The sequence below is a fragment of the Rhynchophorus ferrugineus genome, unplaced genomic scaffold (assembly GCF_030347505.1).
Source record: "Rhynchophorus ferrugineus isolate W39M unplaced genomic scaffold, kcgeb_rfMv2 rfM1, whole genome shotgun sequence".
In the NCBI taxonomy this organism is placed as follows: Eukaryota; Metazoa; Arthropoda; class Insecta; order Coleoptera; family Curculionidae; genus Rhynchophorus; species Rhynchophorus ferrugineus.
Genome location: NW_027472580.1, coordinates 50,568,537 through 50,592,413, shown reverse-complemented (window position 1 = coordinate 50,592,413; position 23,877 = coordinate 50,568,537). Strand labels below are relative to the sequence as shown.

The 23,877-nt window shown below is 33.3% G+C and overlaps 3 protein-coding genes across 3 annotated transcripts; all 3 read left to right on the top strand.

The window, feature by feature from the left end:
* Nucleotides 1-1,650: 1,650 nt before the first annotated feature.
* On the top strand, nucleotides 1,651-18,595 carry tous (testes of unusual size). Its single transcript, XM_076419740.1, has 18 exons — nucleotides 1,651-1,969; nucleotides 2,025-2,301; nucleotides 2,545-2,810; nucleotides 2,988-3,124; nucleotides 3,178-3,329; nucleotides 3,390-3,564; nucleotides 3,625-3,947; nucleotides 4,008-4,228; nucleotides 16,008-16,179; nucleotides 16,233-16,550; nucleotides 16,602-16,744; nucleotides 16,799-16,940; nucleotides 16,999-17,179; nucleotides 17,263-17,486; nucleotides 17,546-17,833; nucleotides 17,892-18,020; nucleotides 18,084-18,323; nucleotides 18,381-18,595. Exons 1-18 carry the CDS (start codon nucleotides 1,758-1,760, stop codon nucleotides 18,501-18,503), a joined length of 3,723 nt encoding a protein of 1,240 aa, XP_076275855.1. The 5' UTR covers nucleotides 1,651-1,757; the 3' UTR covers nucleotides 18,504-18,595.
* A 143-nt stretch (nucleotides 18,596-18,738) lies between these two features.
* On the top strand, nucleotides 18,739-19,885 carry LOC143206938 (ankyrin repeat domain-containing protein 40-like). The gene is made up of 3 exons (XM_076419804.1): nucleotides 18,739-18,932; nucleotides 18,998-19,314; nucleotides 19,514-19,885. Exons 1-3 carry the CDS (start codon nucleotides 18,814-18,816, stop codon nucleotides 19,816-19,818), a joined length of 741 nt encoding a protein of 246 aa, XP_076275919.1. The 5' UTR covers nucleotides 18,739-18,813; the 3' UTR covers nucleotides 19,819-19,885.
* A 70-nt stretch (nucleotides 19,886-19,955) lies between these two features.
* LOC143206913 (calcium/calmodulin-dependent protein kinase type 1-like) lies at nucleotides 19,956-23,318 on the top strand. Its single transcript, XM_076419773.1, has 4 exons — nucleotides 19,956-20,318; nucleotides 20,378-20,850; nucleotides 20,914-21,011; nucleotides 21,065-23,318. Exons 1-4 carry the CDS (start codon nucleotides 19,958-19,960, stop codon nucleotides 21,246-21,248), a joined length of 1,116 nt encoding a protein of 371 aa, XP_076275888.1. The 5' UTR covers nucleotides 19,956-19,957; the 3' UTR covers nucleotides 21,249-23,318.
* The last annotated feature ends 559 nt before the right edge of the window (nucleotides 23,319-23,877 follow it).

Sequence of the window (23,877 nt, the reverse complement as noted above, 5' to 3'; positions counted from 1 at the left end):
ATTTATTTTATCACTACTTGATACCAGTTTTAATATTTACCATTCATCACAAAATAGACAAACTTTTTTTTATGAAATATTAAACTAGTTAACATTTGTATAAAAATTAATGAAACAAAAATATTTAATGTGTTTGGTGTTCTACAGTCTGGTTCCTTAACAGTATGAGGTTGAAGGCGCAGATTCGTCTATTTCCAAAGCATCTGCAGAGAAACATGTTTATAATTTTCAGTTTCCAACCTCTCAATTTACTTACTTGAAATACTACACTTATTACATATCCAATTCTTCTTGAAGATTCTAATGTGGGCTGAGAAACTACTGATTCCAGTATTTAACAATATTTTCCTTCATGTTAAGAGAAATGATATGTGCATATACACATATTATGTATTTCAGTGCAATTATCGATGTAAATTTTTATGAAAAACTTACTATTAAAATTACAATTAGGAATTGCATCTTGCTTAAGCAATGATGTTCCACATTTGGGTCTATAAACATCTGGTCGGTCTGAAATACAAAGAATAAACCTGTCCGAAAATTTCATGTAGGAAATCATAAGAAGTTTCCGGAAGTTTATCATTATCTACTTATAAAATCCTTTTCTGCTCTAAAGCAGAATCCTTTGGAAAGTAATTAATTTCATTTGAACCTTGACATCTTAGAAAATAACACTCATATTATGATTTTGCATTTAAACAAATAATATTTACCTTTTCTACACAAATAACGATATAACAACTTTCTTTACAATTATACACAAAAATAGAATAAAATAAAAATAACCTGTCACATAAATGTCACAAAATTTTAAATTACAAGAAAAAAATCTGTAATCTTTTTACCTATGGCACTTGAGTTTTGGATATGCAAAATATGGTTCATGTTCACGCAACTCATTCTACATTTCTATAGTCTATTCAAAGTGATTTTGTACATACGTTATCTAAATTTGTGACGTCAAAACGTCGCAATGTTGCCGCATCAACTCTGAGTTTTAGTTTGACATACAACAAAATTCTAATCTAAATAAAATAATTGATCCCATCGCCTTTACCACTGCGCCACCAAGCCGGCTTATTTTAACATTATAGTACATCCAAAAGCTACAGTTAACTATACAGCCACAATAGGTTACAGGTTAGAGTTATAACCTCTTATCATTCTTGCTTTCAAGAATTTTGCATACGTCTCACAACCAGACGACTTTGACAGGCTCATTCGTTTACGTATTCGAACTAATCACAAAGCATTGTGTGTCTTTTTAACTAGAATAAAATAAGAATCAATTTTTGTGTGATTTTAAAACGAATTTGCAAATTGCGGCAGGCAATACATTAAACATCTTGATAACCTGTTCACGTTTACGTATGTACAAAAAAATTTTAATAAACTATATGGTTTGTGTAGTGAATGCAAAAATGCTTTATTTTTATCTTACTTTTAGATTATACTTTTTTCTTTCCTAATGACGGGTAACTGTTACTATAGCAACAAACAACAAAAGCCAAACCAAAACGCTTATAATTTTCGGCTTCCGTTGGACCAAGTTCCAACAAAAACACTCTTCTGTTAAAATTCAATTTTTTTTATTTTAATTTTTCGATATTCAGAAGTATATACCATATAATATATTATATACAAAAGTACAGTTGCTATAGTTATAATTGTCAAATATTGATCAAACTGAACCTTAATAACTTCACTATATATTTACGTCAATGTAAGCTCTGCAAGTGACAAGGTAATGAAAGATGACGAGTTCACTTCCAGCTTTGCAACCGCGTTTGGTTCTGGGTTTAGAGACAAGCATTAAAAATAATATACATTTTCTCGGTGACGAGGACATCGTCTATCCAGTAGGAGCGGTCGTAGCGGTACACAACATACATGCCAGAAAACAAAAATTTATCAGGCTAAGCGACAAAGGAAAAAACTTAACTCATCTTGCTGTAAGTCCCGACAAGTACGTAAGATCTTGAATTTAATAAGCTTTAATTTAATGATGCTAATATATTTAGAAAATTGATAGCTGTCGTCGAAACAACAGATAAATATCCAATAGTAACGTTGTGGTGTCCAGAGACGTTCCGTAAAAAACGAACCTTGACATTGCCAACAGACAAGGATATCATCGCTAGTAGATACGTTGCCATTGATTTTACCTATAACTCAAAAAATATAATTTGCGTCACTGGGGAACCAGATTGGAGCCTGTATTGTTTCAGGTGCGACAAAGGGCGTTTGGAAAGTTTTGCCAGAGCTAATAATGCAAACAGCACTGGAACAGTTATACAAGTAAGTTACAAAACATTAAAACTTTTGTAACTGTCACCGCACCGCATTTTGTTACCGTTTCACTCAAGAGCAATCTTAAAAATTAACAGAAATATTTATTGAGCAATATAAGCGTTTATTATTTCCTATATTAATTAAAACACTCGATGTTGACAATGTTTTAAAAACTTTCATTCACCAATTCATTATTAAATATTCAATTTCAAAACCTTAGGTAGTAGATTTTTAAGTGTCCTTTTTCAGGTTGCTTGCAATCCAAATGATGGCAACCAAATTGCTGTTGTTGGTGATTCAGTTTTACGTTGCCTGGGGTGCACAGATTATACATGGAGACAATTCGGTTATAACAAATTCGATCAAGTGGTTTACACCAGCTGCTGTTGGTTATCCCAGGACAGACTCATTATTGGCAGCAACAAGGGGAAAATACTTATTCTGGAAACCGGCGAAGTTAGAGCTGTATTTCACGCTATGGACATGCCGATCATAAACATGAAATTAAAAGACGAGTAAGTTTTATACGAGTAAGCATGTTTTAATCAAACACACCCGCTATTTATATTTTTGCTATCGTAAGGAACAAAAAATCTACAAAAAAGTAAGTATTTCTGGACTCGTAACTAAATAATCATAAGATTATTAATTTATCTAACTTTGCTGATCGTTCTTGTCGTTTCCTGAAATAGGCTTGAAGAATCATCACAAACAACCATGAAATCCACGTCATTGGATAGCGTTCATTTTATCAAAGATGACGAAGAAAATTACGAAATAAGGTCAATCGTCAATTTTCCACGAGGGTTCGCTTTCGGTTTCATGAATGGTAATATGATTATTTTAATACGATGATAACATTGTCATCTCTATCCACAATAGGAAGGATTCATCTATATGAACGTGAAACTCCCCATAAATTTCGAAAAAGAGCCGTATTTAGAATACCAGATAAAACCATATACAGAGAATATGATGATGGACCAAAAGAGATTAAAACAACCATTCACTCAATTAAAGTGAATGCTGCACAAGTATTTTGAGAACAAACATACGTTTCTGAATATGTCTAATTTCACTGTTAACCATTATAGGATAGCTTGATAGCCACTTGTTACGAAACCCAAATTTATCAAGTTCGATTATGGCTGCAACAGGATGGTTCTTCTAGTTCCGAAACCATGATGCACGAGTATGGTTACCCACTCCACTTAGGCGCGATAGGCAGCATGTCTATATGTAGATGGAAACCATTATGTATCACTGCAGGTACTTTAATCATTATCGTCTAATTTTTTAGGAACACAGTTTCGGTAACTTGTTTTTTAGGAGTCCAAGACCGTTCATTAAAAATCTGGAATTACGAAACGGATGATTTAGAATTAGTACAAAATTTCGAAGATGACATCTATTCAGTCGCCTTGCACCCCACCGGGTTATACTGCGTCATTGGCTTTTCTGACAAACTACGTTACATGACAATCATGATCGACGATATCATAACAACCAAAGAGTTTAACATTAGAAACTGTAAACTATCCCAATTCAGCAATCTAGGACACCTATTTGCATCAACTAACGGCAACGTCATTCAGATTTATTCCAGCATCACCTTCGACATGATGTACATACTCAAAGGTCATAATGGCAAAGTCGGTAATCATTAATCATCCTAGAAGAAGTTAACCATCAAAATCTTTCCTTTAACGCAGATCACATCTATGTCTTGGAGTCAGGATGACCGTTTCCTCGCCACCTGTGGGTCAGAGGGGGCGGTTTACGTGTGGGACGTTACGGACAGTTCTAGAATTTCAGAAACGATTATAAAAGCTAATCCATTCACGGGAGTGTGTTTAAGTAAGTCTGGTAAAGAGACGTACGCTGTTGGTAACGATGGTCATGTGAGACAACTAATTAACTCGAATATATACAGGTATAGACATTTAATTATTACATTGTTACTATTCGTTTCCATCTAACCTACAATTTGTCTTTATGATAACTTAAATCTAGGTATATAACTAGAAGGATCCATCGGCCCTATCTCAGTCTCTGGTGAAATAATGTTTATGCATGTCACTGCTGATTTTTTTATTATATGCACCTCACTACACAACACTACACAAGATCAGATGGTTTGATTCTTTTGAGTCTGTATCCTATTCTGGTGGTATCCAAAAGCTGCAATACTTCACTATTCTCATGAGAATGGTAATTTCTCATGCCCCCTTGCAATTCTCTTGATTTCTTGACTGACTTTGGGTATCTGAAGGTCTCGATGTAGGTAATCAATCCTATAGTATTTAGGTGCGCCCGCAATATATGTTACTCTTTGCAGAACATCCCCATAATTGAACTCCGTATGTCCATATAGGTTTCAGTATTTGCTTATATAATAACAATTTATTATGTACTGATAATTGTAATTTTCTTCCAATTAGCCAGTACATTTTCCTATATTTCAATTCCAGTTCTTTTTATTTCTTCTTTATATGTTCCTTCCAGCGAAGTTTTGCATCGAGATTCATTCCGAAATATTTAGCGGTGTTCCTATATGGAATGATAGTATTATTTAATGTTATTGGTGCTTGTACGGTCTGTTTATAGGTGAACTGTACATGTACAGATTTACTTTCATTAATTCTTATTTTCCAAGCTTGTGTCGAATTATTTATATTGTCACTTGGCTATTGTAATTTTCGTGAAGCTTCTTCACTATTGTCTACGACAGCTATAACCAGCAAATGTAGCCATCATAATATTCTCCCTTTGTGGTATATCACGAGTGTAGAGTAGATAAAGCATTGATCCCAGTACACTTTCTTTTGGTACACCTGCTTTAGCTTGTTTTATTGTAGCTTCTTCTTGTTTGATTCTAAACATTCTAGTTGTTATGTACGATTTTAATAATTCGGTGTGTTGTTTTGGTAACATTTTCTGTAGTTTATGAACAAAGCCTTGATGCCAAATCTTATAGAAGGCTTGTGCTAAATCTAAGAATATAACTGAGCATACTTTTTTACTTTCGTAGGCTTTTTCAATAACATCTGTTATTCTGTGGACCTGGTCAATTGTTGAATGCTTGTTAATAAACCCACACTGGTGTGTTGGTATTAGGGTTTTTCTCCGAAGGTTTAGAAATAAGTACTAATTCTATTATTATTTCACTATTTTAATCGAAATGTTTTGCATCATTTTCTATTTATTGTTATATTTATTTCTATCTATTTTTCCATCAACTTTTGTTATCATAACACTATTTTTATTATCATCCTGCCAGTAACCATTAAGTATATTGATGCCATCCGGAAGTTCCATCAGACCTCTTCGATACTTTTCAGACTAAGAGTTTGCTTTGGAATAATTGTATTAACTTATATTTGTATCGAATTACTCACTGTTTTTATACATTTCATATATTTAATCTCTGAGAGAGCTAACATCAAGCTGAGTATGATGACGATTTTTTTCCGTGAATTCAAGATTATCCATTCCAATTCAATTCCACAATAATATTTAGTGGAGCTGTAACACGCTAAATATATTTTTATAAAAATCGCAGCAGATTAATATTTAACAGTAAACATGCTTAACTCTCTAACGAATTTTGCTGGCAAGAAGGGGCCTCGATTAAATCATTCTTCTTCAAAGTAACTAATTGGAGACGCAATAAAATAACGTTTACCGAGAAAACTCTTATCACTATTATTTTAAAGAATTTTGCATACTTTTGACAACCGGGCGACTTTGACATGCTGGTTCGGTTACACGTTCGAACTTATCAGATAGCATTGTGTCTCTTTTTAACTAGAATAAAATGAGAAGAAAAGTATTTTCTGATTCTAAAACGAATTTACAAATTGCGGCAGGCAATACATTAAACATCTTGATGTACAAAGCTTCTTTGGATAGATTATAACAGGTCAATTGAAACGTCCCCGGCCTACCATAGTGGAACACATTTTTTGGCAAAATTAGTTTTTATTCAACATAATTCCCTTCAAGGGTGATACACTGATTATAGCGACTCTCCAACTTTTCGATACCATTTTTGTAGTACAATTTGTCCTTTACTTCAAAGTAGGCCTCAGTTTCGGCGATCACCTCTTCATTCAACGAAAATTTCTTCCCAGCGAGCATTCTTTAGAGATCTGAGAACAGAAAATAGTCGCTGGGAGCCAGATCTGGAGAGTACAGTGGATGAGGAAAAAATTCGATGCCGAATTAATGGATTTTTGCCATCGTTTTCACTGGCTTGTGACACGATACATTGTCTTGGTGAAGCAGCACTTTCTTTTCCTTCAAATGCGGCCGTTTTTCGGTGATTTCATTCTTCAAACGGTGCAATAACGCTATGTAATAGTCGCTGTTAATGGTCCTTCCTTTTTCAAGGTAGTCAATGAAAATTATTTCATGCGCATCCCAAAATACAGACGCCATAACCTTGCCAGCCGACTGTTGCGTTTTCCCATGCTTTGGAGCGGGTTCATCGTGTGCAGTCCACTCGGATGACTGTCGATTGGACTTCGGAATGAAATGATGGAGCCATGTTTCATCCATCATCACATATCGACGCAAAAACTCGAGTTTATTACGCTTGATCAAACACTGCTCCAAATCATCAATTGTGGATTTATTTAATGTTTTGGTCAGTAACAACCTCTTTTGGGCGTCCACTGCGTTCACCGTCTTCGGTGCTCATTTCACCACGTCTGAACTTAGCACACCAATCCTTGATGGTTAATTTTCCTGACGCAGTGTCCGGAAACTCGGCATCAAGCCAAGTTTTTGCTTCAACTGTATTTTTTCCCTTCAAAAAGCAATATTTTATCAACAGGCGAAATTCCTTTTTATCCATTTTTTTTTTCACAATAACAAAAATTGCTTCACTCAAAATGCTATATGTCACAAACTAATAATCCGACAGCTCTCAAATTTATACACGCATTTTTTGAGGGTCAAGGCTGACTAAAAACATATGGATTTAATTCTGGTAGCGCCATCTATGTGTCAGGCCGGGGACTTTTCAATTGACCTGTTATATCAATTTTCACACTTCCACATTTCTAAACCGTGTACGCATGGTTGGCATCGATCTGAACATGTGGTAATCAGAAGATGCTAAATCTATAGAGGCGAATATGTATGTAACTTTCTATTAGAGCTGCAACAACGATACGTTAATACGTATGTTACAGCAATACGTCGTTCAATTTACGTCAATCAACAGCAGTTTCAATCAATTTTAGCAGCTCGTAATACACTACAACTTACCATATGTACAGAAAGACTTTATGGCCATGAATATTCCGCTTCGGTGTCGATGTGGATGATTCTCTTGGACTAACCCATGATTTTTAACGCTTGATATTGTCGTAATAAACCCATTTTTTATCACCAATCACAATACTCGACAGAAAACTTTTCTTTTCATCTAACAGGCAATAAAACCGAGATATTGGAACGGTTCGACATTCACTCCGTTTGTATCTTTCCTATCAAATGGAAATACTTGATTCATCATCTACTAAGCTGTGTTGGTAGGTCCTGCTAAAAATCTACTTTCCATTTATGAATAACTGACGTCTCAGGTCTAACAAACAAAAATAATACATGTATTCACGTCAACTTAGTTTTATCAACTACATTTTATCTTAGGGCCTTAAACCATATCTTACCATTATAGTAAAGTATGTCCAAATTTTTAAAATGTAAGGTAGCTTTTGAGTGTACTGAATTGTATTAATGTTTTTCTTTTTCATATTAAAACATCGTTACTACTCGTTACCGGCTAATTAGCAATTTATTTTTACAATAACTTATAAACTAGGTATATATATCTAAGACAATATATATGTCATTACTATATGGTAATAATGATCACTTATTAATTAACACTGATTTTTGATCTGTTAAATACTCATCCCGACACTACTACTAGGCTATTAGATCAAATGGTTTGTTTCTGTTGGCCCTGTGTCCTACTCTAGTGTTACCCAAGAGTTGCAATACAGCAATTGCAGATTACTATTTAAGTAGTCATTCCTATAATATCTAGATGCGTTTATATTACATTTCGCAAAACAACAGCCTCAAAACTATATTCCATAGATCGATTCAAGCCTGTTCGCAGGTTCATAATATGGTGAAATTATGCGTTTTCCATTTTTTTTAAATAAATCCGTTGTGACTCGAGCGGAGTAAAATGCTGTGTTATGTTGTTGAAACCACAACTCTTTCGCGTTGAAATGGTTAGATTGAAGAACGAGCAAGTCAGTGGTTCTAAACTGGTTGTAAAACGCTTATCATAACGACGACATCAAACGACTATAACATACTGAACGACATCTTTCTCTGAGTAGTACTGATCGACGATTCCACCAATATGTAAACTAACATCATCATTGTTAAAAACAACCAATTTTTCTGTATTTAACGATGTGTTAACATAAACTTGACGATTATCATCCCTCCAAAAAAGCTTTGGTTGTTGGTTTAGCCATTAAACCAACATTTAACTACATCGCAAAACAATTTTGTATGAAAACTGAGTTCAACAGCAGTCTCATTTCACCAAATTCCACGAAATTTATGAAACCAAAATAAGGAAGTCTGTAAATCCCAAGACGTTTCCACAAAATCTTCTATGAAAAGGGTATGAGCACAGATACAAACCATGTCCGCGATGACGGATTAACCCATGCAGATCTACCTCTATAGTATGCTCTACAGCAACAATAACTTCTACTGTATGCAATGCATGACGTCTCAGTAGTTCCAAAATTTTTAACAATATACAAAACAACGCAAATTTTGGAAGGTTTTTGATCAGACTTCAGCCATATTAGTTTAATCCCAATTTTTTGTGGAAGTATTTTTTTGTAAGAAAAATTCTTAAATAAATTGCAAACATGTATAGATTAAAGACGTATTAGCTATCGATTGCCATATTTTTTTATTTTTTCCAGCGTTATTTTAAAATAGATCAAACGAAAAAACGCTACGAATTAATTCCAACAATATGACGATCATCATAAATCCATAGCCGGCACTTGGGGGAGTGTTTACTTCTCAACCAATAGGCAGTTATTGGTGCCGCAGGACTTGGAACATTCTTCACTAAATCTCATCTCAGTTAGCGATAGGCCGCTGCTATTCTGGACTTGGACAATGTTAATCACCTATTTTTCAAATCGCTTTCTATGATATTGATCCATGCTTTTTTCGGAATTGTTCACCGTATCTTCCATCCAAAAGATCGATTACGTCACATAAGTATGTCAGGAATTCATGCACTTTTCATTCGACAGAGATGTTCAAACCAATGTAATCTACGTATCAGAATTTGTTCCTCCACTGTGCACGGATTGCCACATCTTAAACAAATTACTTCATTTCTAATACGATTTCGGAGAGAAACATGTAGAATTTGCCGTAAGCATGATCACTTAAAAGTGTAACAAACTGTAAGAGTGACCAAGTCTCGGAACCATACCAAAGAAATGGCAGAAGATAAGCGTTGAAAAGAAGCAGATTTTAGTTTTGATTGTAAATTTTTGTTTTGATTAAAGAAGCAAAGGCTCCTGCAGCTTGGTCGATTCGACTTATTACTTCAGCGGTAAATGGCACTTTCTTTTCCTGTATTACTTATCCACTGAATACTAGATTCCTTGTTTGAAATTTACAATAACAGGAGATCCATCAGTTGTCAATATTTTGGTCTTTTCTTCATTAATCTTCAAGCTACTCTAAGTACAAACTATATCATGAAGAATACTACAAGCCCCAGCATCTCTATCGGCGAATATAGAATATAGTAGAATATAATCAAGAAATATTATAGCATCATATTGAACTTTTCGCATAACAATCCATTACTATGTTGAAAAACAGCCCGGAGGCGATATCTCCTTGACGAATACCAACTCGGACCTCAAATGGATTTGATAAATTATTTCTCACTTGCACACAGCTAATGGAACCATCGTAAGAGGCCTAAAAAAAAGGAATCACTTTTAGGTGAACATTTTGAGCTTTCAAAGTTGCCCAAAGTAGTCTCTACAGTTGAAAATAAAGCGAGAACAAATAAAAATGATAATCGGACGCTTTCCACATATAATAGGTTCCTCCATAAGCTAGAGCAGTGCGAAAAGCTTATACCCACAACCTCGATTGAGTCTAATCACGTCAGCTCTTCTCGGCTTCTCTCCTCGCGAGCTTTTTAAAGTCTCATTGTATGATATTCATAAACACCTTCCCGACAATTGATAGGATACTTATACATCAATATATCTGATACTGATTATTATCGCCTGTTTTTGGTATAATAACAATTAACGCTTTCTACCATGCTGGCAGCGCTCTTTCCGATGACCCAATTTGTGTGAGCAGCACGTAAAGTCGTTGACACAACGTTTCCTCACCGCTCTTGATTATTTCTAACGTGACTTGGTCGACTCTAGCGGTCTTACCACATTTTAATGATTCTGGTGAATCATGATTGCAGAGCTGTATGAAGAACTCCCACCATCGTTCGAGACGCTCATCGTGTGATTTTACGAAATTTCCATCTGTTTCTTGAATATTGCTGTTGGTAGATCTACTACCTCTCAATCCCCTAAGTCCGATAGTTATGTTTCAGTAGACTTCTCTTTCTAATTTTAGTTTTTACTTGACATGTTATCTGAAATTTTCGATATTTCTCTAAATAGATTACTGATGTTTGTTTTTGATCTTCTACCATCTGTAGACATTCATCAGATATTTATACCTGTTATTCATAGATACTTAGGCCTGTGTTTAATATCACGCTGGTAGACATTATCAGTTTAATTGTTCGAATTGATTCGATTTCAAACTTCTTCTGATATCTTGGATTCTACAAATAGCTCCAGTAGCTGATTGATTGTATTCGACCTTTTATACTTTACCTGTTACTTACTTAAGGTTACTTAAGGGATTACAGTGTTGTCCATCACTAAGTTATTTAATAAGTGAAATGATAGTACAGCTACATCATTGTCATTCTTTAACAATAGTTTATATTAAACATGTTTTATGATCTTATATGATTAATATATTTGTATATACCATGGATGTTATGATTTTAGACCAATGTCGTATCTATGATATATTTACGCTTTTAGGGTGCTGATTGAATCGATACTACTAAATTTACTGTTTCACAACACTTTAACGACATTTATTGAAATCATTTGTACGAATAAACTATTATAATATCGTAATACATACTAACCAAATTTGAGTAATAGAATTACACAACCTTCTTTCTTAAAATATTTTTTTGAAAACATTAACTAATTTAAGCCATGAATCCTCCACAGCGAATAATAACTTTGGAGTTTTTAATGTAACTATATATAAATTACTAGGAAATAGAAGAATGTATTGTGGATTAATTTTATAATTAGTATTTAGGTAACAAAATGAACACCACTTCTTTTAGATGAATACTTGCGGGTTATTAATTAATAATTTAATACATCTTAAAATTCGATTAGAATAAACAATCTAATTGACACTTGCTTATATTGATACATCGCATATTCCAATATCTAAGCACCTAATATCAGATTTATAATTTAAATTTTACAGATATTTCAGCAAACTTATTTCGTATAAATATATGCAATGAACTTAAGGCGAGCTCTCAGATAACACAGAAATGCTGTTATGAAAGACACTTGTAGGCTTGGAGTGGATATAGTCATCAACGCGTTCAATGCTTTGAGATACTAGGAAATATTTCAAGTTTAAATTCAAGAGGATCTAGCGAGTGGCATTATAACGTGAAGCAAAACGTAGTCAAGTATTACTATAGCTTGCTTTCTATCTTCTTCTTATCTAATATCTAGTCTTTTTGTTGACAAGCTACTACCGCAATTTGTTCCAACTGTTGGCTTTAGTGTTCCGACATTACTCTCTGACCAGTGTCCAAGAGTTCGTAATAAAGCAATCCCTTCATGTCCTACCAGATGCATAGGAGAATCTCTTCTATAAGCAAATATCTTGTGTTGGCTTCGATGAACTGAGATCGTAACCACCACGACTTTCTACGTTTGAGGTTCCCGTAAAACATTTCGGAAAGTTGTGTCCAATTAATGTGGAATCGACATTGAAGTGTTTATATTTTTCCCGTTTCTCTAAAAACTTGTAAATAATTATTTTTAAAGCTAGCCTAGCCGAATTGAAACTTAGATCAAAGTCACACTAGTCACAAGATTGAAGCCACCACTTTTAAAAGATTTATACCAATAACAACACTACAATACTACACGTTTTTAAGATACACGATACTACCATAAATTGATTCCGATGTTTCATCTAAAATGCATTGTCAAATGTCCTGTCTATCAATTTCGGAAATATTATGTAACTAGCTACGTTATGATACTGAGGGATTATATTACTAAATAAAATATTTTTAACAAAAAAATTGAACCGACTTCAATTAATAAATAAGGAATGCTCTAAAAATTAAAAAATAATCAAACTTAGATTTTTAACACAAAAAAAACATTTTAAAATGAAATATGAATATAATAATCGTTGTAATAACTAATTAAAAATAACCAAAAACCTTGTTTAACCTATTTTATATTCTAATATATACACACAATTTAGCTTAATACCTAACTAACCGTTTATCTAATTGCAATATTATTTTCACTACTACCAACTGATAACTTTCAAGTCGGTGCCGAGCCCAAATAAGACAAAAATAATATAATTTTGTAACATATACAAAAAATAAATTACCAACAAAACAAATCTAAATTAATATAACTGTTTCGGTTCGGCACCGACTTCAAACTGATCAGTTGGTAGTAGTTAAAATACGAGGGTGGTTGAAATATGATCAAGACAAATACTCTGATACGTTTATTTACTATTACAAAAATGTACAGTTTTTATAGATATTCTACACTACCAATACTGATGACGAGTTCAGCCGAAATGTTTCGAACATTCATCCTACGTTCCTCCAAAATGAGTTGTTCTACGCGGCCAATGTTGTCTGGTGTGATGCTGATTCGCGGTCGATGATCATGCGGCGCATTCTCGACGGTTTCGCGGCCAACCCATGAATGCTCTGGCGCATTTAAACACGTCAGCCCTACTCAGGCACTCATTACCGAACTGATTCCGCAAACGCAGAAAAATTTCCGTCTTTTTAACGCCTTCCCGCACTAATAAACGAATGACAATACGTTGCGCTACGGCGATCGGCACTTGACGTTCACTAATGGTCGTAGCACTCGCGTCAAACATGCGATCCCGATAAAAACTATGCCACACTGTTCGTAAGGGACTCAGCTATTACATATTCAAGCCACGACCTTCAAAACATACATGCACGCGATCTACAGCGTTTGTCTCTATCGTATTTGAACCACCCTCGTAATACGAGGGTCACTATTTATATTTCGGGAATAAGAAAAACAAAACAAATAGTTAAGCTGCAAATATATTTTTATTCTTTTTCAAAGTACTCGCCACGATGATCGATACACTTTTGCATACGCTTAAACCAATTTTCAAAGCATTTATTCCATTCCGAATGAGGTATCTTTAAAACTTGATTTTTGAACGCTTCAATAGCTTTTTCCGTGCGATGAAAATCGTTGACCACGCAGTTTATTCTTCACGGATGGGAACAAAAAGAAATCATTGGATGCCAAATCAGGGCTGTATGGCGTATGACCCATCAATTCGATGTTTTGAGTGTTCAAATAGTCTCTTGTTTAAGCCGATGTGTGAGAGCTCGCATTGTCATAATTAAGAACAATCCGGCGTCTCTTGTTTGTTTTCCTTATTTCACCGAAGACTTCCAGCAAACAAATGGTTGTGTACCAATCAGAATGTATTGTTCTACGATCCTCTAGAGGCACTGTTGCAATATGACCAGTTTTCCCGAAGAAACAGGCCACCATTTTCTTTGAAGTGCTTCGGGCGCGAACAGCTTTTATTGGATTTGGTTCATCTTGGAACACCCATGCAGTCGACTGTTGCTTACTTTCGGGCTCATACGAATATATCCATGATTCGTCACCTGTCATGATTTTATAAACGTCTATCAAAGCACCGCGACTGAATTTCTTAAGCATTTCTTTGCACCAATCGACACGAGCCGTTTTTTGAGCGATTGTCAAATTGTGTGGGATCCAACGCGAACATAACTTTCGCACAGCTAAGTATTCATGTAAAATCGCAGATATGCTGGTGGAACTAATGCTTAGGGATGCCTCAATATCACAATAGGTGACATGACGATCTTGCTTAATTATTTCGCACACAGCATCGATATTTTCTGGCACAACAGGACTGAACCTTCACGAAACTCATCGAACAGCGAACTACGACCATGATTGAATTCACTAAACCAGCAATACACGACGGTTTTTGATAGAGCTTCATCGCCGAAAGTCGTAAAAAAACATCACACGAAAATGTTCACGATTCAGTTCCATTTTTTGCCGAAACGAAACTTAATATAAGATAAACAAATAGCGTCCGTGCGACAAAATGTTCTGAGTACGTATATCGTCAAAAATGTCAACCTTTTCGACCAAACCGTCAGATGGACTCACATGACAACAGTGTTGCCAATTCACGAAATATAAATAGTGACCCTCGTATTGTAAACGATAAATAGGTTTAGGTAGGTATTAAGCTACATTGTGTGTTTATATTTGAATATAAAATAAGCGTAGTAGATAAGGAAATAAGGTTATTTTTATTTTTACTTAGTTATTAAAACGATTATTATGTCCATATTTTATTTTAAAATGTTTTTTTGTGTTACAAGTTTGATTATTTTTTAATTTTTAGTGAATTCCTTATTTATTTATTGAAGTCGGTTCAATTTTTTTGTTAAAAATATTTTATTTTTCTCTTGTTAGGGTTAGATATTTACTCAATAAATTACGCAGTTATTTTATTTAATATTAAAATGGGTAGGCCAAGTAAATGTGCAGCCCGTATGAGGAAAAATAGGAATAAAGACCCAATGAGTGAAATTAAGGAGCGCTTCAAGCCGCCGGGTCCGCTACCTAATCTATAGGTGATTTAACAAATGTTCTAACTAAACAACAAAAAGTTATTGCCCCCACCGGGAATCGAACCTGCAACCTCCGTTTGGAAGCTAAACGCTTTAACCATTACACCATAGTAGCAATAGCATACGGAATTTCTACAGCATTATATATTCTATAGTTTGTGCTTAAAAAGTAAACTGAATGGTTTTCGCACTGAAAGATTTCAGATTTTCCGTTACATCATCTCAGCAATAACATTATACACAAATATCTGATTATTATAGATAAAAAAATATGTGAAAACATTGTACGTGCCTTTGAAATTTGAGCGTTTACCTCGATTTTCCCCCTTCCCCCAACAGATCCTGATTTGGTTCCAATGGGGCCACCTCGGAAGTGCACTCTTTCGAATAAGAATAGAATTTTGAAAATTGACCCACAATTGACAGAGAAATCAGCGAACATACATTATAAAAAATATACAGCCGAACATAGAACCTCCTCCTTTTTCGAAGTCAGTTAATAAACTTAATATTTAGTGTTCTGAAACCTTGCGTGAATTGGAAAAACTTCAAAAATTAAGTTATACATCTAATATATTTAGTTTATTAACAAGACCACATATAAACGCAAATAAACTTGTTATTTTGTTAGAGATGTAGTGCTATCAACTGCAGGACTTGGCCTGGATGCCATTGTATTGTCACAGCTAGACACTATGCTGTTTATAACCGGAAATCAGGGGTCAGTGTTCAGCGTCAAGATACCTCTTTTAGAAAAAGCCGAATATGTTGAATATGCAATGCATAAAAAAACTATTTCTATGGTATGTTCAGACATCGGACCGAGATGAAAAAGTATAAGAAATATAAATTTTAGATGTGTTTGACTTATGACGACCGGTTCATCATCACTGGTGCCGCAGATGGTAGCATTTGTTTCTGGAAGATCCAAAACGCCGAAGATAAAGTAATAAAACTAGATAAAGAGATATCCAGCTCAAGCGAAATTTTAATATCCAGGGAGATACTGGAAGACAAGATGGATCAAATTAAGAACTTGCAGCTTAGGTTGAAGGAGTTGGAGACCGAACATTCCTATCAAATGCGGCAAAATGACGCTTTGCATTCGCTCAAAATGAAAGATATACATTCGGAATACTGCCATGCCATCGAAGAATTAAAAATTAAAAATGAGGTATAATTTATATTTATATTTATAGCTTGTTTTTAATACGTTATCGTTCAGCAAATGGAAGGAGATCATATTCAAGAAATAAACAACATCAACAGTCAAATTGCTAAGATGAAAGTGGACCATGAATTATTTGTACAGAAGTTAGAGGCCAGCTATAATGAAAAACTCATTGTTGAGTACAAGAAGTTTATGAAGTAAACATTTCCTAACATTATCCATCATAAATAAAAATAACAATACTTTAACAGGTTTGAAGAAAAAATGAATAACATGCTCAGAGAACAAGAACAACAATATGAATCTTTGAAAATGCAGAAACTCGAATCAGAAGACTCCATTAACAATAAGTACCTAGACATAATAAAGGAAAAGGATGATTCTATAGAAGAAGTAGACATAACTACTATCAGCTTTTACTAACGATTAACATATATTTACATTCTCTCAGTTAAAAGAAAAAATTTCAAAGCTAATAAAGGAACATGAATTGATCAAACAACAAATTGAAGATGATTGCGATAGGGAAATCTATGAACTGAAAGCCACTCACGAAAAAGAAATCAAAGAAGAACAAGATTTAAATGTACGGCTAAGGGGTGAAGCAGCAGCGGTCAAAAAAAAATTATTAGGTACATTGAAGTCGTAAATGATGAATATTAAAAACTACATTTAGAATAAATAGTTGTCCTAATTTTTAACTATTATGTAATAGCAACTCAAAAAGAATCTGATGATTATAAACACCAGATATACGTATTAGAAAATGACCAGGTGAAATTTAAAGGAATTATTAGTGGATTAGAAAAAGATATACTCGATATCAAGAAAGAAATTGTTGAAAGAGACAGCACAATTGAGGATAAAGAAAAACGGATATTCCAATTAAAAAGTAAAAATCAGGAACTAGAAAAATTCAAATTCATACTGGATTTCAAGGTAAACAATGGGAATTAGAAAATCAGGAACCAAATTAAAAATTACATTAATAATTCCAGATAAAAGAATTAAAATCGCAAATCGAACCAAGAGAACGGACTATCCAGGATCAAATAACGCAAATCAATGAGATGGTTCGCGAATTGGAAAATTTACAAAAAGTTATCTTGAATTTGGACACTCAACTTTCGGAAGGCAGAGCTAAATTGGCGGCATCAGCTAGCGAAGTCCGAAAAGAAGTCGAGAAGAATCGAATAATGAAAAAAGCCCTACAAGCTATCAGAATGGATATACATCATGCGAGTGGCTTTATACAGAATATTCCTATGCTACAAAAAGTGGTTAGAGTAAGAACATATATATGTTTTTTATAATAAAATGTTAATAATTTTGTATATATACTAGGAAATGTATCATAAATACAATGCCGATAAAGATTTTGAAGTCAGTCAAGCAGAAGACACTGAGGCCAAAAGTGAATTTCTCCGACAAAGAGATTTCTTAGAGAGAACAGTATCTACCTTACATACACAGGTCTAGAAAATATAATAAGCATAAATAACATTTACGTATATATATTTATTTCTTTGTTATTAGGCTACTAAAAACACCAGTACTTTAAGTTATGATAAGGTTCGTTTAGTTGATGAAAACGCCACCCTACTTGTTGAAACTAATCAACTAAGGAAGAGCCTACAAGCAGAAATTAATCAAAATAAAAAGTTAAACTCCATAATAGGCATGTCATATATATCTCCAAAAATGGCACAAAAGAAAGTCAACCTCGCCGTTTCTACCAATGAAGATATACATAATAAATATAAAGAGACGATAAACGTATGTACATTTTTTAACATAATGCAACTTTAAATTTAAAACGTATATTTATTTTAGTGCAATAAAAAAGCTATTGAAGCTTTAATGCAAGAAAATGAAAGACTTGTGAACAAAATCGCTGAAGTTACTGAACTTGACAGCGGCCATGCAATTATTGACACAAACAAAAGTAAAGATTAAATATGATCTGTTTCAGTTATATATAATTATACCTTCTTATAATTGTACTATCTTTTAATATACCCTTATATATTAAACTTAAAATTGTCTGAAATTATAACAATATTGTAATAATGGAGTATAAGGACTTGAAGAATAATAATTGCTTAACATTTATTTAAATAGAAACAAGTGTCATTAGATCTGCAATGACGGAGCAGGACTAAATAGTAACATAAATTTGGCAACGTTTGATTCAATATTCAATCGCGCAGAAGTCGTAGTTTGCAATAGTACATTAATTCAATATGCAGGGCTTTTTGTACGTAAAATGGCCAATATCTTAGAAGAAAAACTTCGCGAGGCATCATGTATAGGTGATCTTGAAGCTGTTAAAACTCTTTTATCGCAAAACATCAACGTAAATTCTCAAAATCCCGTGAACGGATGGTAAATATGTCCCTAGAGACCCTAACCTCATTTTTCTCACCAAAATTTGATCTGAATATTTGAAGGACTGCCTTACACTGGGCTTGCAAACGCGGAAACGAAAGGGTCGTAAGATTATTACTGACTAATGGTGCCGATAAAAACGTGAAGAATTTTAAAGAAGAAACTCCTAGTGATATTTGTACTTATTCGAACATTATTGATATACTCGGTATAGAGACTGTTAAGTTTGATACACAGGGACAACACAACAGTTTCAACTTTGTGCCTAGTTATATTAAGAATGCACCGTTAAACGCTCAAGTTGATGTCGATTCTATTAGAGTTAATTCAGACATTTTTAGTATGCCCAAAACTGCACTACCTGCTGGACAAAGTGATGGTAAGTTTATTAAAAAGTAATTATATTTATTTATACATACATATTTTGTCCCTTAAATTGTTTTTGAATACTGACAAAATAGGTAATTGTCTAATCTTTGTATATACTTTATTGAAGTGATTATTGGACATATTTTTTAAACTTGCATAGTTCACGTACATTTAAGGAAATAGGAATAAATCAAAAGTTTTTGTTACAGAATTGGTACTAAAAGTGAGAGTTCATGGTTCACCAGATCCTGATTTCATTGAAATTGAAATACCAAAGTGGAAACTAACTTACAATACATTGTTGAAGATTTGCTGTGAGGAATTGCAGATATCTGAGACTCAAGTTGAAAGAATTCGAAAATTGCCCAATACCAGACTCAGAAAGGACAACGATGTAAAGAGATTGACTGATTTCCAGGCACTAGAGGTGATAATCCGAAACAACTCAAATGAAAAAGCAAACAACTGCTACCAGAGCATAAGTACATGCAAAGATCAAACCATCTTATACTAAATTAAAAAGAAAACATTAGTTGTAGTTTCAAAAGAGGAAAAATAAAGGCTGACCTTTTGCTTAGAAACATTTGTTTATAGTTTTAATTGCCTCCAATTATACCAACAGAAGAAAAATAGGTTCATTTTAACTTTTAAAGATGCCTCTCTTTGGAAAGGATAAGAAAACCAAAAGTAAGAATGGTGGTAAGGATTGTGGGGATAAAAATCTCCTAGAAGAGAAGTACCACCTTAAAGAAATGCTGGGGACTGGAGCCTTTTCTGAAGTTCGTTTAGCTGAAAACAAAGAAAAGGCGGGACAATTATTTGCAGTAAAAATTATTGATAAGAAAGCTTTGAAGGGGAAAGAAGATTCTCTTGAAAATGAAATAATGATATTACGCAAATTGAAACACCCCAACATTGTGCAACTGTTGGAAACATTTGAAGACAAAAATAAAGTTTATTTAGTCATGGAACTTGTAACTGGTGGAGAGCTTTTTGATCGAATTGTTGAGAAAGGTTTGCAAACTTTTTAAAATGATTTAATCTAAATTCTTCATTTTTTAAAATAATTTAAGGGTCTTACACGGAAAAGGATGCCGCCCATTTAATACGCCAAGTACTAGAAGCTGTAGATTACATGCATCAACAGGGTGTAGTTCATCGAGATCTAAAGCCAGAAAACCTACTGTATTACAGCCCAGATAAAGACAGCAAAATCATGATCAGTGACTTTGGTTTGTCTAAGATGGAGGACGGCGGTATCATGGCTACTGCATGCGGTACCCCTGGATATGTTGCTCCAGAAGTTTTAGCCCAAAAGCCTTATGGAAAAGCCATTGATGTTTGGAGTATAGGTGTAATTTCATATATTCTACTTTGTGGTTATCCACCATTCTATGATGAGAATGATGTCAATCTATTTGCTCAGATTCTAAAGGGTGAATTTGAATTTGACTCTCCTTATTGGGATGAAATCAGCGACTCCGCAAAAGACTTTATCAAGAACCTAATCTGTGTTAATGTTGAAAAGAGATATACTTGCAAACAGGTTTGCAATAGTCATAAAAAATTAATTTAGTTATTTTATAAATATATGTATATACAATTTTAGGCTTTAGCTCATCCTTGGATATCAGGAAATGAAGCTTCAAGCAAGAATATTCATGGAACTGTTTCTGAACAGTTGAAGAAAAATTTTGCGAAATCCAGGTTAAAAATAGTGAATCTCAAGAGAATCTAATTTTTATTTTTAAATTTTTTAGATGGCGTCAAGCTTACCATGCTACTACTGTCATAAGGCAAATGCAGAAAATGGCACTTAGTAGTGGCAGTCAAGGAGGACAGAAAAGTCCTTCACCCCAGCCTCCAACTTCAGGTGGAAGTTCGGGCGCAGCTAGCGGTGAGCAATCTAGAGGCAGCAGCGCCTCATCTTCGGGTAGGCAATAAACTACCCATATTTCTTAAACACTAAAGTATTTTATTCAATGCTTAACTATTCGAAAAGTTTATAATTATTTACAATAACATATATAAAACAGGAAGACCAACAAAATGTCTTTCTGTATTTTATTAATAATGAACTTTCGATAAATGTAAGCTAAGGCCTAATACTTAAGTTAAATAATAAAGTATCTTTTGTACTTTTAACATGCTTTCAACTTTATTATTCAAGTGAAATTGGAACTTTCATTGAATTAAGACTGGATAGGCATTTATTGTTTATGCCATCTTTAAATTGATCAGATCATAAGACCATTATTAATCTAAAACATGACCAATTGTGAATCTCACCAAAATGACATTAATCAATTTACCCAATTATTTGAAATTGATTATTGTTAATTTATAAATTAGCATTAAAGAAATAACTCTTGTAATAGACCTACATCGAATAACGTATTTGGCCATCTATTTGATTTATGAGGAAGTCTGATATCAAACACTTAATTAGATCAAATATATTTAGAATCTGAATTATATTTGAAATTAAATTCTAAATGATATTGAACATCTGGCAAGTGTATTTTATTAGCAGAATTATCTTAAAATATAAAAATGTATCTCATGAATCAATATGATTTGGACGCCGAAGAAAAATGTTCAAAGTTATATAATCTCACAGGTCATCAATTAAGTATATTAAATTCTTGTTCACTCATCGGCTGGAATTAAAAATATTTTAACCAACGTAGCAGTGAGAGCAACAGTCTTTTATTTTATTTGTAATGGGCGTACTTTAGTTTATGGTGTTCATCTTAAAAACACCTCTATGTGCCTTATATTTTCAAACTGAAGAAAATGTTAGCAGACTTATTGCGTCCTGTACTTTAAGTAAGCGGTACATATCATTGATATTAATTTGATTTAATAACTGTCTATTTAGCAAAACTTAGAGCCACGAATAATATTAGCTACATAGCTTTCATTTATAAAAGCTTTACTGCTGCGTCGTGTTCTCTCTTTCACAACCAGTTTCAATTCGCATGAATATAGCTTCATTTTATATAATAGTTATAATATTTCGCTTCGTTATTAATCAGCTAGAAAAATTTTGACGAAATCGAGATTGAATTATAAGATATTATTCATAGGCTGGTAATTCATGTCACACTTTGAACTTAGCAATTATATTATGCTGTAAAAACATTGTAATCTAATGGTTGAAATGCAGTTTTCGCATTTAAAATACGACTTAGTAATTATCGAAATGAACTTAATCTATTGGATAAGGCTTAATTATTCGACAATATGTTCCTCAAAGAAAACGATGCTATTTTTTGTGGTATTTCTAACCATTTAACCCATTTCCGATATTAAAAAGTAATTTATTTAATGAGCTTAAAAAGGTGTTTTAACAACGGTGTATCTGTTCTGCATTAGTATTAAACACCGATCTTATTCATATACACCTTGAATATATTATGGTGACTGCAAAAATACTTTTAAAGAGATTATTTAACCATTCCTAAGTTACGTGCAATTAACAAGTTATACTATGTAATACTCTAGTAACATTCCGAAACATTTTTGTTGTTATATGTATTTACACTATCCATTATGTTATTATTATGTATATAGAATAAGTTATTTCTTAAGATATATATAATGCTACTCTGCGCAAGCCGATGTAATTGGTTTAATTGTTAAGGGAACTTGAAATATTTTCCAGCATGTGCCATAATGGTTTTAATCACTGTATATACAAATGGTTTAAAAAATCAAGTTGTCTTAAATACTTTGGTAACATTCCTTGAAAGGATATATGTGATTTTAGTGAATCTCTGAAATGTTCGTATATTTTTATTTTTTTACTAAGGTGTAGCAATTTAGTTACTCTTTTTCTTGTTAAGTATTTAGTGGATACATGTAAAATATATACGCTTTGAATAAGACGTTTTATGTTTTTGAAACTGTAAAAGGGAATCGTTTAAAAATAAAAAACAGTCTAAACTGTTCTCGGTTCCAGCTTATATGAAGAAAGTTAACAACGAAAATAAAAAAATTCTGATCTGAAAAGTTGTTTGTTTTTACCTAATATATACGATTTTTAAATATGGAAGAGTTGATATTGAAATGTTATGAAAGAAGCAGTGTACGTGTGAGGTATTAACGAAACTGTTTCCTATTTGGCCAAGTATGGAATATAACATCCTTCAAATCCGGACAAATTTTAAATATAGTCTATATTGTGTTGACGTTAAAGGCATCGGTCGCTTGCAACTTATTGAATAATTACTTCGTAAACATAACAAAATTTGGCGAGGCAAATTCGCAACACCTAAATACCTTGTTACTTCCGAGAAGTTAAATTATTCTGAATTAATTTTAAAACATTGGAAACAAGAAAGGTAGTCATTTGGTTTTTTTAAATACATTTATTTGATATTGCTTCTAATAATTTCTAAGACTAACAAAACTAATTGAACAAACTAACCTATCTTTTTTTCATCAAGATACCTTGTCAACTCAACCCAACAAGCACAGTGGCTTTGATATTAAAAGTTTCTGTATTTAATATTATTAGTTAATATCATTTAGTGTTACGCTCATTTTGAAATTCCACATCACCAAAAAT